Source organism: Cinclus cinclus, chromosome Z (genome assembly GCF_963662255.1).
Source record: "Cinclus cinclus chromosome Z, bCinCin1.1, whole genome shotgun sequence".
Lineage (NCBI taxonomy): Eukaryota > Metazoa > Chordata > Aves > Passeriformes > Cinclidae > Cinclus > Cinclus cinclus.
This window is the reverse complement of record NC_085084.1, coordinates 56,912,630-56,927,715: the sequence shown is the minus strand read 5'-3', so window position 1 is coordinate 56,927,715 and position 15,086 is coordinate 56,912,630. Positions and strand designations below refer to the sequence as shown.

General features: G+C 38.2%; 1 protein-coding gene across 3 annotated transcripts in view; it reads left to right on the top strand.

The window, feature by feature from the left end:
* Positions 1-15,086, top strand: part of UHRF2 (ubiquitin like with PHD and ring finger domains 2) — a 77,377-nt gene that overhangs the window by 46,386 nt on the left and 15,905 nt on the right. For all 3 annotated transcript variants that reach the window (XM_062513202.1, XM_062513201.1, XM_062513200.1), the window contains exons 6-8: positions 8,365-8,551; positions 11,678-11,801; positions 12,201-12,308. In XM_062513202.1, the coding sequence (XP_062369186.1) occupies positions 8,365-8,551; positions 11,678-11,801; positions 12,201-12,308 (419 nt within the window). The remainder of the gene's footprint in view (positions 1-8,364; positions 8,552-11,677; positions 11,802-12,200; positions 12,309-15,086) is intronic.

Genomic DNA, 15,086 nt, shown 5'->3' with positions numbered 1-15,086 from the left:
AGTAATGCACTTTAACTCTGTCATTATGCTGGGGGGGGAGGGGGGAAGGGAAGATAAGGAACTTTGCACTATAGCTGCTTGTACCATGGGAAAAAAAAGGGGATAGTTAATGTTTCAGTTAGTTGATCCTGCATGACCTTATATAAAAGTTACTATGCCAGACCTTGTTAACCTCCCCACAGCCACAATAAGGAGTAAGTGGCATTTTATCTAAGAAGTAGTGTGACGCTTTATCCTAAGTTTGAAAATACATTTAAATTAGGAGTGCTAAGTGTTTGTGATAGCAAACTGAAGATTGAACTGCAGGTCTACAAATAGGAGTTAGATATAATTAAACATTACATTCCTGACTCCATGCAGTTTTTCAGAATCTTTGTGGATGGCTCTCAGTGCTCAACACTGAAATAATATTTGTTGTCAAAAATAAAAATCACTTTTTTGTAGAGGAGAAAATATCATTCCCTGTGGTATTCTTAAAAGTAAAAATGTTAATTTCTCAACTCATTATTCATTTTCATTATTTGAGAATTACTTCCCTTAAATTACTAAAAGTAGAAAATTATCCACTCTGTTTTGTTTTTTCTTGGTCACATTAAAAGAACTTTGCAATATCTTAAAGCATGTTTTATTTAAAAACATATTGAGAAAATTGAAAATCTACAAATAGTTTTGTGTTTACATGCTATTCATTTGCAAGCATGCAACATTTCAAATTACATAAATCATTGTGGTTCATTTAGTTGTCCCCCACAGCTGCTGTATATTGAATTAATATTTTAAATTATGTGTCAAGGAAAATGAGTGATTACCATATTGTTGACCATAAAAAATTGTCTACAATGGTGCTATTTGATCTGACATGAGTATTTACTAATCATAGAATCATTTAGATGGCAAAAGGCCCTTAAGATCACCAAGTCCACCACTAAACCATATCCCTAAGTGCCACATTTTTTTGAACACTTCCAGGAGTGGTAATTCCATCACTTCTCTGAGCAACATTTTCCAGTGCTTGATCACTCCTTCTGTGAATCAGTTTTCTTCATAACCAATCTAAACCACTCCCAGCCCAACTTCAGGCCATTTCCTCTTGTCCTTTTGACTGACCCTCACCTGGCTACACACTCAGGTAGTTGTAGATGAGAATAAGGTCTCAGGTCACCTGAGCCTTCTTTTCTCCATGGTAAACACCCTCAGCTCCCCAAGCTGCTTCTCATAGCACTTGTGCTCCAGAGCCTTCACGAGCTTCACTGCCCTATTCTGGACACATTCCAGCACCTCAATGTCCTTCTTGGAATGAGGGATCTGAAGCTGAACACAGGATTTGAGGGGTGGCCTCACCAATCTGTCCTTTGTACACTGATTGCCACTCTAATTATTTCAGAGTCAAGACCTTCCTTCATTGTCTACTACAGTTCCTTCCCTCCAATGTTGATAGTTGTTTCTTTATTTGTTACCTCTTTGCTTAAATTACCCAAATATTGACATCTGTGTAGAGATTTGCACCTCTGTGTATGTCTTAATTAATTTTGTTCCTGGTTCCAATATTTTTAATTTCAGCATATTGTTTATAATCTTCGTAAATAAATATCATTCATAAATATAATATTTTAAAGTGTAATTGTGAAAAATAAATTGATCTGGGAATTCAGCCTTATTTCTTGAACTGCTCTTTTTGCTGAAGCCAACGCTCACCACACTACCCTGTTCATGTGATTCTGGTTTTTCAGCCAGGTCAGCTGTTTTGCCATTGTTCAGGTATGCACAGTGCACATCAGTTGAGCTGTATGCTATAATTACCAGTGTAGTCTTTCCTTCTGGACTGTACTTGCAACCCCATTTGTACTGTGAATTTTAAAAAGTTTAATATATATACACCTATCTATAAACACATAGCTCCCTTAGCTTATGTGCTATGGAAAGATGCAGAATCTTATTACAATAGTGGCATATGAAATTAAAATCATTATTCAGCCTTAAATATTCTATGAGATTGTTGTAAGCACTGTCAACAAATGTACTGACTATATTTTTGTCCATATTAAGCTACTCTCCATGCCCTTGTCAAAAGATAGAATGCCTACTATGGAAATAATCTTCATCAGATAAACAGTGTAGGTTGTCTCTGCAGAAAAGCTCTTATTTCTTGAGCACGGTCACATAATAATTAGATTTTGTATGTGTAAAGTGATGTCAATATACATTTAGCAGTTGCAATTAAAAAAAAGCTAGTCATTTTCTAATTGATTAGTGGAATTAAAATTCTACTGCTGAGGAAATGAGTAAGGCTAAGCCTATTGGCAAATTATATTAGAAATAAAACATTCTAAGAAGCAACATATTTTTAAATACGTTACAAATATTTATATGCAATGTGCAAATAAGATCTATGTATCAACATATATTACTTCCGTCAGAATCCAAACTTGTGCTAACTCCTTCTACAAAAAAAGGTAATATAAAATTATTTATGTAACTAAACTCTGCATTGTTGGTTCAAGTGAACAGACTTATCTGCATGTGACCAGTAGTGCAGCTGTAGTTAGTGCATATCACTTAAAACGTGGTTAAAACAGAAATGTGAAAAATGGAAGTCATATCATGAAAATGACTGTAGGTTGTTTGTATACTGAAGAAAGTAGAGAACTTCACCTGTTGTTTAACTAAACTAAAATATGTAGGTATTTTTTGCTCTTTTCCTATTTAAAAAAAATAAAAATTAATCTTTTACCTGAGAAACTGGTTTTTGTAACTGAGACTAGTTAATTATATAGGCCTAAACAATCTGTGGTGCTCAGAGATACAGAAAAATATACCATTTCATGTTGTCTATTATTTATTGGTTGAGGTACACTATTGGGTTTCCATAGGGAGTGTTCAGTTACCACTTCTAAAATTTTTCAAAGGAGTTAACAGTTTTCTGGGTTTTCTTAGTCTGACTTGAATTGGTGTTGACATCTTGCACAGATTGTGATAATGTAGCTATGCTGGAAAGCCCTCAGATTTGTTCATCAGCACTTGCAAATACTTCCTTTCTCTTCAAATGAACCTTGGGAGAGAAGTCTCAAACAAATAGATTACCTCAATTTGGATAGCATGATAGGTCTTCTAGGCTACACTTTACTAGAAGCAATATTCTCATAGCTTCTGGAGGTTTTTTTAGAAGTATGTTTAAGTGTACCCTTGTCCTTTAAGATTTTGCAAAATAATTACTGCTGGTAGCTTTACATGTTCATTTCTCAGGTTTTCCAGGCAGTACATCTCACTAAAACTTCTATCTGCAGCAGATAATCTTCCCTCTTCAGTGACTCTTATATTCTTCTTCAGTTTTAAAGGTTTTTATCTTAAAAGCAATTATTCAAACAGCATTGTTTTAACACTTCTTATCATAAAATGGTTTTAGTTGAAAAGGACCTTTAAATATCTTCTAGTCCAACCCCCCTGCCATGGGCAGGGGTATTTTTCATTAAAATGTGTTGCTCAAAGCTCCATACAACCTGCTTTGAAAGGTTTCAGGATGGGGCACCCACACCTTCTCAGGATAACCTGTGCCAGTGTCTCATCACCCTCACAGTAAAAAATTTCTTCCTTGTATCCAGTCTAAATCATGTATCTTTCAATTTAAACTGCTCCTTGTTGTCATGATTGTTGCTCCCTGTCATTACTGACCTTGATAAAAAATATTTCCCTGTCTTTCTTATGTATTCCCCTTTAAGTATTGAAAAGCTTCAAAAAGGTATCCCTAAAGCCTTCTCTTGCCCAGGCTGAACAAATCCATCTCTCTCAGCCTTTCTTCTTAGGTGTTAGAGCCCTCTGATCATTTTCATGGCCCTCCACTGGACCTGTCCAGTTGTTGGAAGGAGTATGTGGGGAACTACAGGCCTGTCAGCCTGACCTCAGTGCTGGGGAAGGGCATGGAGCAGATCATCCTGAGTGCTCAGGCCCAGCCAGCAGGCATTCATGAAAGGCAGGTTCAGCTTGACCAACCTGATCTCCTTCTATGACAGGGTGATGCACCTCATGGTTGAGTTGTCTGGTTGTGGGTGTTGTCTGCCTGGATTTTAGGAAAGCCTTTGATACTGCTTCCCACAGAATCCTTCTGGAGAAAGTCTGCTCATGGCTCAGACAGGCACACTGTTCATGAGGTAAAAATCATCTGCATGGCTGGGCCATACAGAGAGTGGTGGTGCATGAAGTTACCTCCAGCTGGTGGCCAGTGACCAGTGGTGCTCCCCAGGGCTCAGTACTGGGGCCAGTTCTGTTTCATACCTTCATCAGTGACCTGGATGGGGGGGATTGAGTGTAGCCTCAGTCAGTTTGCAGATGACACCAAGTTGGAGTGTTGATGTGCTGGAGGGCAGGAAGGCTCTGCAGAGGGATCTGGACAGGCTGGATCATGGCCAGGGCCAGTGGTGTGAGGTTCAACAAGCCCCAGTGCTGGGTCCTGCCCTTGGCTCACAACAGCCCCAGGCAGTGCCACAGGCTGGGGCAGAGTGGCTGCAAAGCTGCCCACAGGAAGAGGACCTGGGGGTGCTGGGGACAGCAGCTGAACATGAGCCAGCAGTGCCCAGGTGGCCAAGAAGGACAATGGCATCCTGGGCTGTTCCAGCAATAGTGTGGGCAGCAGGACCAGGACAGGGATTGTTCCCCTATACATGTCACTGGGGAGGCCACACCTCAAATCCTGTGTTCAGTTCTGAATCCCTCACTCCAAGAAGGACATTGAGGTGCTGAAGAGAGTCATACCAGGTGCCTGAGAGTATTGATTAGATACTAGGAAAAATATCTCCATGGAAGAGGTTGTGAAGCATTAGACCAAGTTTCCCAGTGAAGTGGTGACATCACCATCCCTGATAGTGTTCTAAAGGTGAGTGGGTTTGGCACTTGAGGACATGGTTTAATGATGAACATGATGGTTGTGCTAGGTTGGTAGTTAGACTTGATTTTGAAGGAATTTTCAAACTTGAATGATATTACGATTCTGTGATGAACTGCACTCCTCAGTTTGGTGTTGTCTACAACCTTGTTGAGGGTGCACTCAGTTCTACTGGGTATGTCATTGTTGTAGATAGACAATAATAGTGTTCCCAGTATGACCCTTGAAGAACACAACTCCTTAATGGTTTTCACTTTTGCATTTAACCATTTGATACGGACCATTCAGTCTTTGAATGTGGCCAATCAGTTAAGTCTTCATCTATTTAACATTTCATTCATCAAACCCATCTCTCTTCAGTTTAGCAGCAAGAATGTAAGAGAGCTATAAGGCTAGAGAGTGTTGCAAGGGAAGGCCACCAAGATTGTGAAGGGCCTTGAAGGGAAGCCTTGTAAGGAGCAGCTGAGGTTGCCTGGGTGTTTAGGCTGGAGAAGAGGAGACTGAGGCCAGTCATCATACTCTACAACTTCCTCATGAGGGGAAGAGGAGGGGCAGACACCAATGTCTTCTCTGTGGTGACCAGTGACAGGACCTGAGGGAATGGCCTGAAGCTATGTTGGGAGGTTTGGGTTGGATATCAGGAAAAGGTTCTTCACCCAGAGGGTGCTCGGACACTTGAACCACTTCCCAGGGAAGTGGTCACAGCACTAAGTCTGGCAGGGATTCAAGGAGCTTTGGCAATGCTCTCACACACAGAGGGATTCTTGGGATGTCCTCTGCAGGACCAGGATTGGACATGAGTGATTCTTGTGGATCCCTACCCCCTCACGATCGTCTATAATTATATGATTTTATGTGAAGAATATTGTGAGGGTCCAAATCAAAGGCCTTACAGACAGATAAATGGCATCTATAGTTCTCCTTTGACAATTGATGCATTCTGTCCATGCTGGAGGGCCACTGTGCCAATCAGGCAGTATTTGCCCTTGTAAAGCCATTTTGGCTGTCTTTAACCTGCCCTCAGTCTTCCACATGTTTTGATATGTCTTCCAGGAGTGTGTGCTCTGTGATCTTACTGGGCACTGAGGCTGATTACTCAATAATTCCTGGGTTCCTGCTTTTTATCCTTTTTCAAAAAATGTTGAAATACTCCTTTTTCTCCAGTCACTGAGAACTTACCCTGACTGCCATCGATTTTCAGATATGATGTGACTGCCATGACTTTTTATGTATGCTGGAGAGTGGCTTAACAACTACATTAAACAATTCTCTCAAGACCCTAGGATGCATCTCCTTGGGTCCCATGGTCTTATCTGAATTCAGGTTCTCAGACGATCTTGAACCTGATCTGCTCTTGCACTGGAAGTGACTTCAATTCCCCAGTTCCTCTCCTGAGGTTTGGGGACTTAAGAGATGTGAGAAGAGTAATTACTAATGAACACTGAGGCAAACAAAATTTCTGCATACCTCAACCTTCTCCCTGTCAATTGTCATTAGTTCTGTCCCATTTTGAGGGACAGAGGGGAAGATGGGGTTGTGTGTGTGCATTTTCTTTAATCTTCCATTTTAGACCAACATGCCTATAGAAGCCATTTTTACTATTCTTTGTAATCCCTTGCCGAATTCAGCTCCAGTATACCTAAAATTTTCTAATTTCCTAATCCTGTCCCTCCTCAACCAGACAGCACTTCTCTTTTCTTCCCAGGATACCTGTCCCTGATTCCACATCAAGTGCTTTTCCTTCTTGTGTTTCACTTTGTCCAGGAGGACTTTACTGGGCCATGCTGGTCTCCTGCCTTCCCTGCCTGAATGCTCACTGGTGGAAATGGAGGGATCATGGGCTCTAAGAAAAATGCCCTCAAAGATCTGAGAGTTCTATTCTGCTCCTTTTCCCCTGAGTGCAGTTTTCCAGAGAGTCCCATCCTAATTCCTTAAATAACTAAAAGTTCAGGCTTCTAAAATTCAGGACACTGACTTTAACCTTTGGCCCATAACCCTTGAGATCACAAATTCCACCAGGGCATGACCACTTTATTCCAGGCTGCCACTGGTGCTGACCTCTCCAGTTAGTTAATCTGTGTCAGTAAGCAGCAAGTGCAGTAACACTTCTCTGTCACCTGCGTTAAGAAATTTTTCTTGATGCTCTCCAGGGGTCTCCTGGACTGCTTATATCTTGCTGAGCTGCTTTTCCAGCAGATATCAGGTGACTGTCCTGACAAGTCCCTGCAGCTGGATCAGAACGTGCCAGATTGATGCTTCCTGCAGGTGGAGTAAGAAGGTTTTGTCACAGGGTCCCCTCAACTGAGGTGGGCAATAAACACAAATCATGAGATTTCCTTAATTGGCTTGGCTTCTGATTTTCAACCACAAGCTCTTGACCTGTTCATCACTGTTTTTTAAAAGATGGGTTTGTGCAATCAAGTGCATATAGAGGGCAAATTGCCTGCCCCTCCTCCCTTGCCTGAACCTTCTGAACAGTTTGTAGCTGTAAATTGGAGTGCTCCAGTCAAGTGATTTGTCCCACCAAGTTTCAGTATTTGTGATTAGATCACAGCTTTCCAATTGCACAGTCACTTCCAATTCTTCTGATTGTCATTCATGTTACGTATGCTAGTGTACAGATATTTCAGGAGGGCTATCAACTGTGTCAGCATTTTAAATGAAAAAGCTGTAATACTTTTGAGGCATTTAATAAGTGTTCCCCTGTCAGTTTTTAAGTCAACAGCAGCCCCTGACTCTTCCTTGTTAATCAAAATTCCATCCTTTTCCCACTCTAAGTCTAGTGGGTTCTACCTTTGAAAAGTATTGTTCAAGGCACTCCAGAAGGAGTGCAGATCTACAAGGAATGCAGATGCAGCACAATGTTTGCCCTTCTGGTCTCCCTTTCTTATAAAACTTTCAGTCTGGAGTTCCTCTTCACAGGGATTTACAGTGATAACTTAAAATGGCATGGATCAATTTCTCTGTAAATTCTATTCAGTTGGGAGGGCATGCTTTTCTTCAGTAGAAAGGGACTTGGATTTCTGCTAATTCTTAGTCATTCATTTCCTTCTCAGTATACTTAGGAAAAATGTGAAAGTATCCAGAACTCCTCTGGAAACATCAAGGATCCGCCTCATGGTTCTATTCAAGAATAAACTCCTGAGCGAAAATTTTACTTTTATAGTTTATGTTAACCAAGCTAACTTACAAGGAACAGTTTTTAAGTTGCACAGCTTCAAAAGACAGCAAAGCTCCATCTTTAGGGAGAATGTACATCTTGGGAACAGGAGAAAATAAAGAGAAGCTGATGATTAGTCATGTTTTTTATGCCTTGTTTATACGTCAGAAGAAAACTTGTTAAGCCTAGAGAAATACCTTGTAAGAAAAAAAAATAAAAAAGCATTTTGAAGAGAGTAGTGTTCATGTTCAGAAATAATTATTCCTTTAGATACAGTAATGCAGTTTTCTGAGATACATGGCATTTGACATTTCTTTGTTTTTGACAGGAAAAAGTGGCCCTGAATGCAAGCACTGTAGGGCTGATCCAGATAAGGAGTGCCGGTTTTGTTCGTGTTACTTGTGTGGTGGCAAACAGGATGCTCACATGCAACTCCTGTGTGATGAATGTAATATGGCTTATCATATATATTGCCTGAATCCTCCTTTAAGCAAGATACCAGAAGATGAAGACTGGTAAATATATGAGGATGATTTACTTACCTATATTGACATTCTATAAATGGTACCTTTTTGATATTTGTACCTCATGAGAGAAAATACAGAAGATATTTTTAAATTCTGGGCTGTTTTCATTCATCTACTTAATATAAGGATTATATTTTCTGTCAAGATAACTCTTTTAAATAATTCACAATGGATTGGTAGTAAGTTTTAATGGCCATTATGAAATTTCAAGACTGGTATGTTCATTTCAGTCATTATAATAACTATGATCTTCTGTGGCATTACCTGATCTGATTGTATTTATAGACAGCTATTGTTCCTCAGCCTTTTCATTTTTTAAAAGCTTCACTGCTTGAGCAATTCTCTTATGCTCATGCTTCTCTGCCCCTTCACCCTCTGTCCCTGCTGCTGCTCCTGTGCTCTTTGTTGCCTCTACTACATTCATTTTTCATGCTATGGTAGGACCACTACATTGCTACTCTTCATTTCTTATGTAATTACTCTTACGTCTTTATTAGTTGTCTACAATTTACACTGTTGATATTTATCACCTGCCTATGACTTACTTGAGATGCTAATCCTTTATAAATGAGTAATAAATAGAACTTTATTCTAAGAAAGTTTTCCATAGACTTCATTAAATGTCCAAGATTTCTATGAATACATTGCATGAAATCTCTTGGAAGCTTGTGATTATATTTTATGTAAAAATCTGTGTAAATCTTTTGGAAGTTCTAACATTTTCTGTAAATTAATAACTCAATCTCCTACACTTTACTGGATTCCATAATGTTTATTGGTTAGTGCCTGATGGTCTGCCTGTTTTATGGTTCAGCTATCCTCTCAGGAAATGATTTCTTACTAAAATCTAAAATAGCTAGAAGGTGCCCTAAGGTCTTCCTGAAGCCTCTTCTCCAGATTGAATAGCCCCAACTCTCTCAGCCTGTCTTCATAACAGAGGTGCTCCAGCCCTCTGATCAACTTGGTGGCCCTCCTCTGGGCTCTTGCCAACATATATCTTTCCTGTGTTGGGTGCCCCGGAGGTGGATGCAGCACTGCAGGTCGGGTCTCACAAGACCAAGAAGGGTGGAATCACCTCCCTGGCCCTGCTGCCCACACTGCTTTGGATGCAGCCCAGGACACATTTGGCTTTCTGGGTTATGTGTGCACATGGCTGGGTCATGGTGAACCTTTTGATCACAATCGCCTCCTCCTCATCAGAGCCAGTCTTGGTCCATTCTCCAAATTATGAATTTTCACTGCACAGCTAGTCTGTAGCTGGGCAAATAATTCCTCCATAAATAAGAAACCCAGTCAGGCTAGCCCTAGCTGTATAAACAGGTTCCTGGGTGAAGAAGGACTGGTTGGATTCAAACCGACACAAGGATCCTCAGACAATCTCATTCAGCCCTAAATGCTGTATCAATGTATCATGGCCAGGGCAGGGCTAAGATCTCAACCAGCCACAAGTGTAAGCATGGGAGACGTGAAGCCCCTGTAAAAGGAGGTGTGGAACAGTAAATGAGGCTTTTTGTCACAAGGATCTCTGAGAGTAATGTCCTCTCTGTCTCTGACCAACGACCCTGTCGTAATAATAAATTTCCAGAAGTTTAATTCATGTAATTAAAATTCATTGGAAAATGGCTGTCAAGCTTTTTAGCTTGTTTTTGTTCACTGTGTAACTAAGAATAGGAGTCTTAAGATCTATACATGTAAGTAAATAGCTGCATCTGTGGATGAAGTCACAGGGTGGCAGAGATACAGTTGTGGACTTGGCTTATGTTTGGGATGCTTAGTGTCGCCAGCCCTCTTCCATTTCATGTTTTTAGAGTGTAATATCTGGCAAACTCTCTTTAGGGGTTAAGCCTTCAATTTGGGACAGGATAAGTTTATCTTGTAGAGATTAAGTCTTCTGTATGTGAAACAGTATTTAATATTCTCTACAAAATACTAAGGTAATATTGTTACCCTATCAAGAAACATAGAATTCAACACATCACCTAATTGATTCACCTTTGAATTTGCATTATGTCATATTTATTCTTTTAATTGGTCTTACATGTTTTTTCTGTAAGCAGCTGTAATACCTGTCAAAGTCAGTGTCAGACAATTTCAGCATCTCACATTTTTATTTTTTAATTTACATGGCTTCATTGTTTCAATGATTCAACACCTTTATTGAGATAGTGAAATCTACTCCTGTGATATTCCTTAATCATTAATTCTTCTATTCATACCCACATAAAAACTTAATAAATTGCCAACAGTAGTAGTAGTAGTAGTAGTAGTAGTAGTAGTAGTAGTAGTAGTTGTTGTTGTTGTTGTTGTTGTTGTTGTTGTTGTTGTTGTTACCTGAAAAAGGTTATCAACATAAGTGTAGATCAGGCTTCCTTCTCTAACGGTGTATGGACCAAATCCAGCCTATAGGAGCCAGAAACATGGACATGCCTTTGTATTGTTCCTGGACTGGGATAAGAATGTTGGAAACAGCAGAACAACCACTGTATTCCTTTTCTCTCTGCTGTAGTCAGTGTATACTAGTATCTCTGCATTCCTACCAGAATGGATTTGTGATAGTTGGAGTGAACCTCAGCATTATATTCCAAATGGCTTCAGTGTTGTGGAGTGAGTGTGTGTTTGTGTGTTTCTATACACATTATGTCATACCTTGGCTGTGTTTGACATTCAGCAGTCTGTAGTGAAATTTGTTGCACTACCAGCAAAAACTAAGGACAGACTGAGCAGGACAGTGAAACAGACCATGGCTACTGGTTAACAGCATACTCTAATCTCAGCTATCTTCTCCTTTACATTATGTAAATGAAGGAGGACTAAATGAAAATACAGGAGACATGGGAACCTCTCACATATCATATGAGAAAAAACAGTTATATGTTTTGCAACTAGCACTCTACCTTTAAAGATACTGGAAAGCCCTCTTTTAAAGAAAGTTGACAATATTTGTTCATGTTCAGTTTATGTTTTAAGCTGTAGGCTTCAGCTGCTTAAGACTGGTATATGCTTGCTAGCTTGAAACTTTCAGTCAAAATAAACAAAAGGACACTATTTTGGCTACAAGAAATGTGTTGCCATTATTATGAAGTTAATTGAGAATTTACTAAAACCTTTTTTTAGGTATTGTCCTTCCTGCAAAAATGATTCTAATGAAGTTGTAAAGGCTGGAGAAAAGCTCAAACAGAGTAAAAAGAAAGCAAAGATGCCATCTGCCAGTACTGAAAGCCAGAGAGACTGGGGAAAGGTAGAGTGTGTTTTAGAAATAGCTGTTACTCTGATTGTCCATGTATGTGCTGCATCTATAATTCTGCTTACATATGCACTACACAAAATTCAGTACTGGGTTGCACAGACAACAAGACAATGTTTAATCCTGCCTGCTGTCTACTGGCAGTTAAAGCAGTGAAAGGATTATTAAGGTGACTGAGGTAAAAGCACCAAAAAAAAAGACAACACCCAACTCCCCTCCCAAGCCCATAATCACATATTACTTAATTTAATATTCCTTTTAACAATTGTTAACATATTTTGAAGTTTGTATTTGTTATAATAGACGGATTTCATGATCGCTGCATTGAATTTGCAAATGGTCTTCAATACTGTAATTCATTTGTCTGATTACTTTTGTCTAATGTATTTTTAGGGCATGGCCTGTGTTGGTCGCACTAAGGAATGCACTATTGTTCCTTCAAATCATTATGGACCTATACCTGGTGTTCCTGTTGGGACAACCTGGAAGTTCAGAGTTCAGGTATGTCATTTCAGTACTAACTGTGGTTGAAGGAAGTAGGAATAATGATGAATGGGTTAGGCACTAAAATAAATTTCAATTGACAGTTGCCATTTTCACCAGGACTAAGTAACACAAATACATTATGAGTCCAATATTAGAAGTGATGCTGATGGCAGTGAAGTTTAAACTATGCTGATTTTACCACACCAACTTTTCAATCCAGCTTTTTACATACAACTTAGTAAAAATTTGTTGGAATTATGACAAATGTTATTTCATATGATAAAATTTTAAGTGGGATAAAGCGAATGGAGTTAAGTATTTTCTGAAGAGTTTTCTTCACATGAACTAATTATGCCATGCATGGGGTGTAGACTGCAGATTTTGAAAACATTACGTATTATCCCTGTGAATTGACTCTGTAGGTGGTTTTGGTCATATATAGTGGATGTTTGAATCTGTTTTTAGACTGATGAACATCATAAACTAGTGTAAGCCTGTACTGCTGCTGAAATTCACCGTATATTCAGCTTCTGGTGTTTTTTTCAACTGTTCTCGTTTTCTGTTCCAAATATTCCTTGGGCTCTGTGGTAAACTACGTTGGTAAAAAACTGGCAGAAAAATAACCGTGTCTGGAGTAGATTGGAGGCTAATTTTCCCAGTCTGTTTTCCATTTGGGTTTTATAAGCACAGTGCCAATAGTCAGTGGGGCAGGAAAAACAAATACGGGAGGATGGGACAGCTGCTTTTTGTGCCTGTTTTTTTTCTAATTTTGTAGTGTCCAGCAAGCTACAAACTTCCTCCCTTTTGCTCCAGCCTAATCCAATTACAATGATTTTTGGGCTATTTTTCATTTTTTATTATTGTTTTTAGTCACAAAAATGCATACTCCTTTGTTCTTTAAATCAGTGAGTTTTTTGTCTCTTGCATGTGTAAATGATTGAAACTTAATGTTTTCTGTCATATTTGGAAGAATAAAACCATGGGTTTTTAAACTGCTTGAGGAAAGACAAGCCAAAAATCAAAAGCCTCTTCTGATTTTTTATGAACTTTTCAACACTTACTTTCTTTTTGTTTGGTGCCAGATTATGTAAAGTCTAATAAGTAAGAGAACCTTCTAAAATCACTTAGGCAAACTCAAAGTATCAAAATCAACTTTTATTTTCACTCCTTCAATAGTAATTTGAATTTCTAGTTTACCTTTTTGTTAGGAATTCTATTGGTAAGACAAAAGTGAACACTTTGCAAGTATTTCCAGTGCTCATAGGAAAAGGAAACATAATTAGAGTGCTGCTTTCACCAAAAAATCTGTCAAACAATACTTCTTACATATATATACTATATAGTATATGTGTACTGTGTATATATGTGTGTGTATATATATATGTGGACTAAATATCAAAAGACTATTAACATTTATGCATAATTAATTTATTTTGGGTACAATTTAAAAATGCTTTTTACATAGAAAGTTTAACTACACTTTTTTTTTTCTCATATGAACTAGTCTCTTTTATTACAAAATGAGATTGTTTCAAGAAATCTATGAGAATTTAGAGACTGTATGAGAATTTAAGGACCTCTTTATTTCTGACTTGCATAGTTTTTTTATTACACAAACTCTCTCTTCCCTAGAAGGAAATTGAGTAAGCATTACTTCTGTAGAGAACATCTGAAAAGCATCTTTGGCATGAATTATTTATCAGTGTTCATCTAGGGGTTGAATTACCTACCAGAAACCTAAATTTAATTGTTAAAACCTGGAGATGAAAAGAAAGGAGGGAGGAATTAATTAAAGGGTGTTTGATACCACAGGAAAGAGAGATGCAATAATGGGGCCTTTTAATTCAGCATAATCATAATAAATGATCTGGAAAAATTGGCAAATAGCTGATAAAGTTAAGTGAGAGTGCTAAGTTGTTGTGGATAGCAAACATGGGGCTGGGAAGAGAACTAAGTGTGTAATTTGTAATTGGCTTTCAGCTGCTTATTCTTCTTGTTATTTAGCAAAGAGATATTCCAATATCTAATTTTGAAAAATATGTCATTTTAATAGTGATCAGAAAAAGAAATCAAATACTAAATTATCATGAAATTAAGAGTAAGAAAAATAAAATATATTATTATGAACAGCAACCAGGGCAATTAAAGGAATAAAATGGTTTTCATTCATCTGGAAAATGTTAAAAATCTTGTGGGGTGTAGATGACTACAAAATGATGTACAGTATAAAAAAAGTGGGACCAATATATATACTTCTGTAATGTCAAATTTACAAATCATAATGTCAAATTTTGTAAAGATGTCAAAAAATTTTTCAAAAGCTTTCAACAGAATAGGAGGTCAGCCACAGACAGCTGTATCCCAAGAAATTGTGCAGGGAAGTATTATTGTGTCCTTACATAGTTTTAGTAACTGTGCACAGCTCTAATCTGTTGTTAAAAAGTGCATTTTTTACTATGTGGATCTTTGATGTATTGTGGTATGAAATTTCAAGGCTATAGCAGAAGTATACAGACTTCCATTGAAGTTGTTTAATAGGTTGGGAAAAGGAGCTCAAAAGTACAAGAAGCAGAATGAGAAAAACAAGCAAAATCAAGGTCTGGAAGAAGATATGAAGCTAGAAAGAAGTAGTGTCATTAGTTTTATGCTGGAAACCTTCATTCTACCAACAGTATTTTTTTCATAACCTACTGAGAAAATGTGTAATTTAATACATACTCTTTTTTTTATTTGTAAAGGTTGTTTGTGGGGCTTTTCTACTAATTAATAGCTTGAAACTATTATTAAATAAGG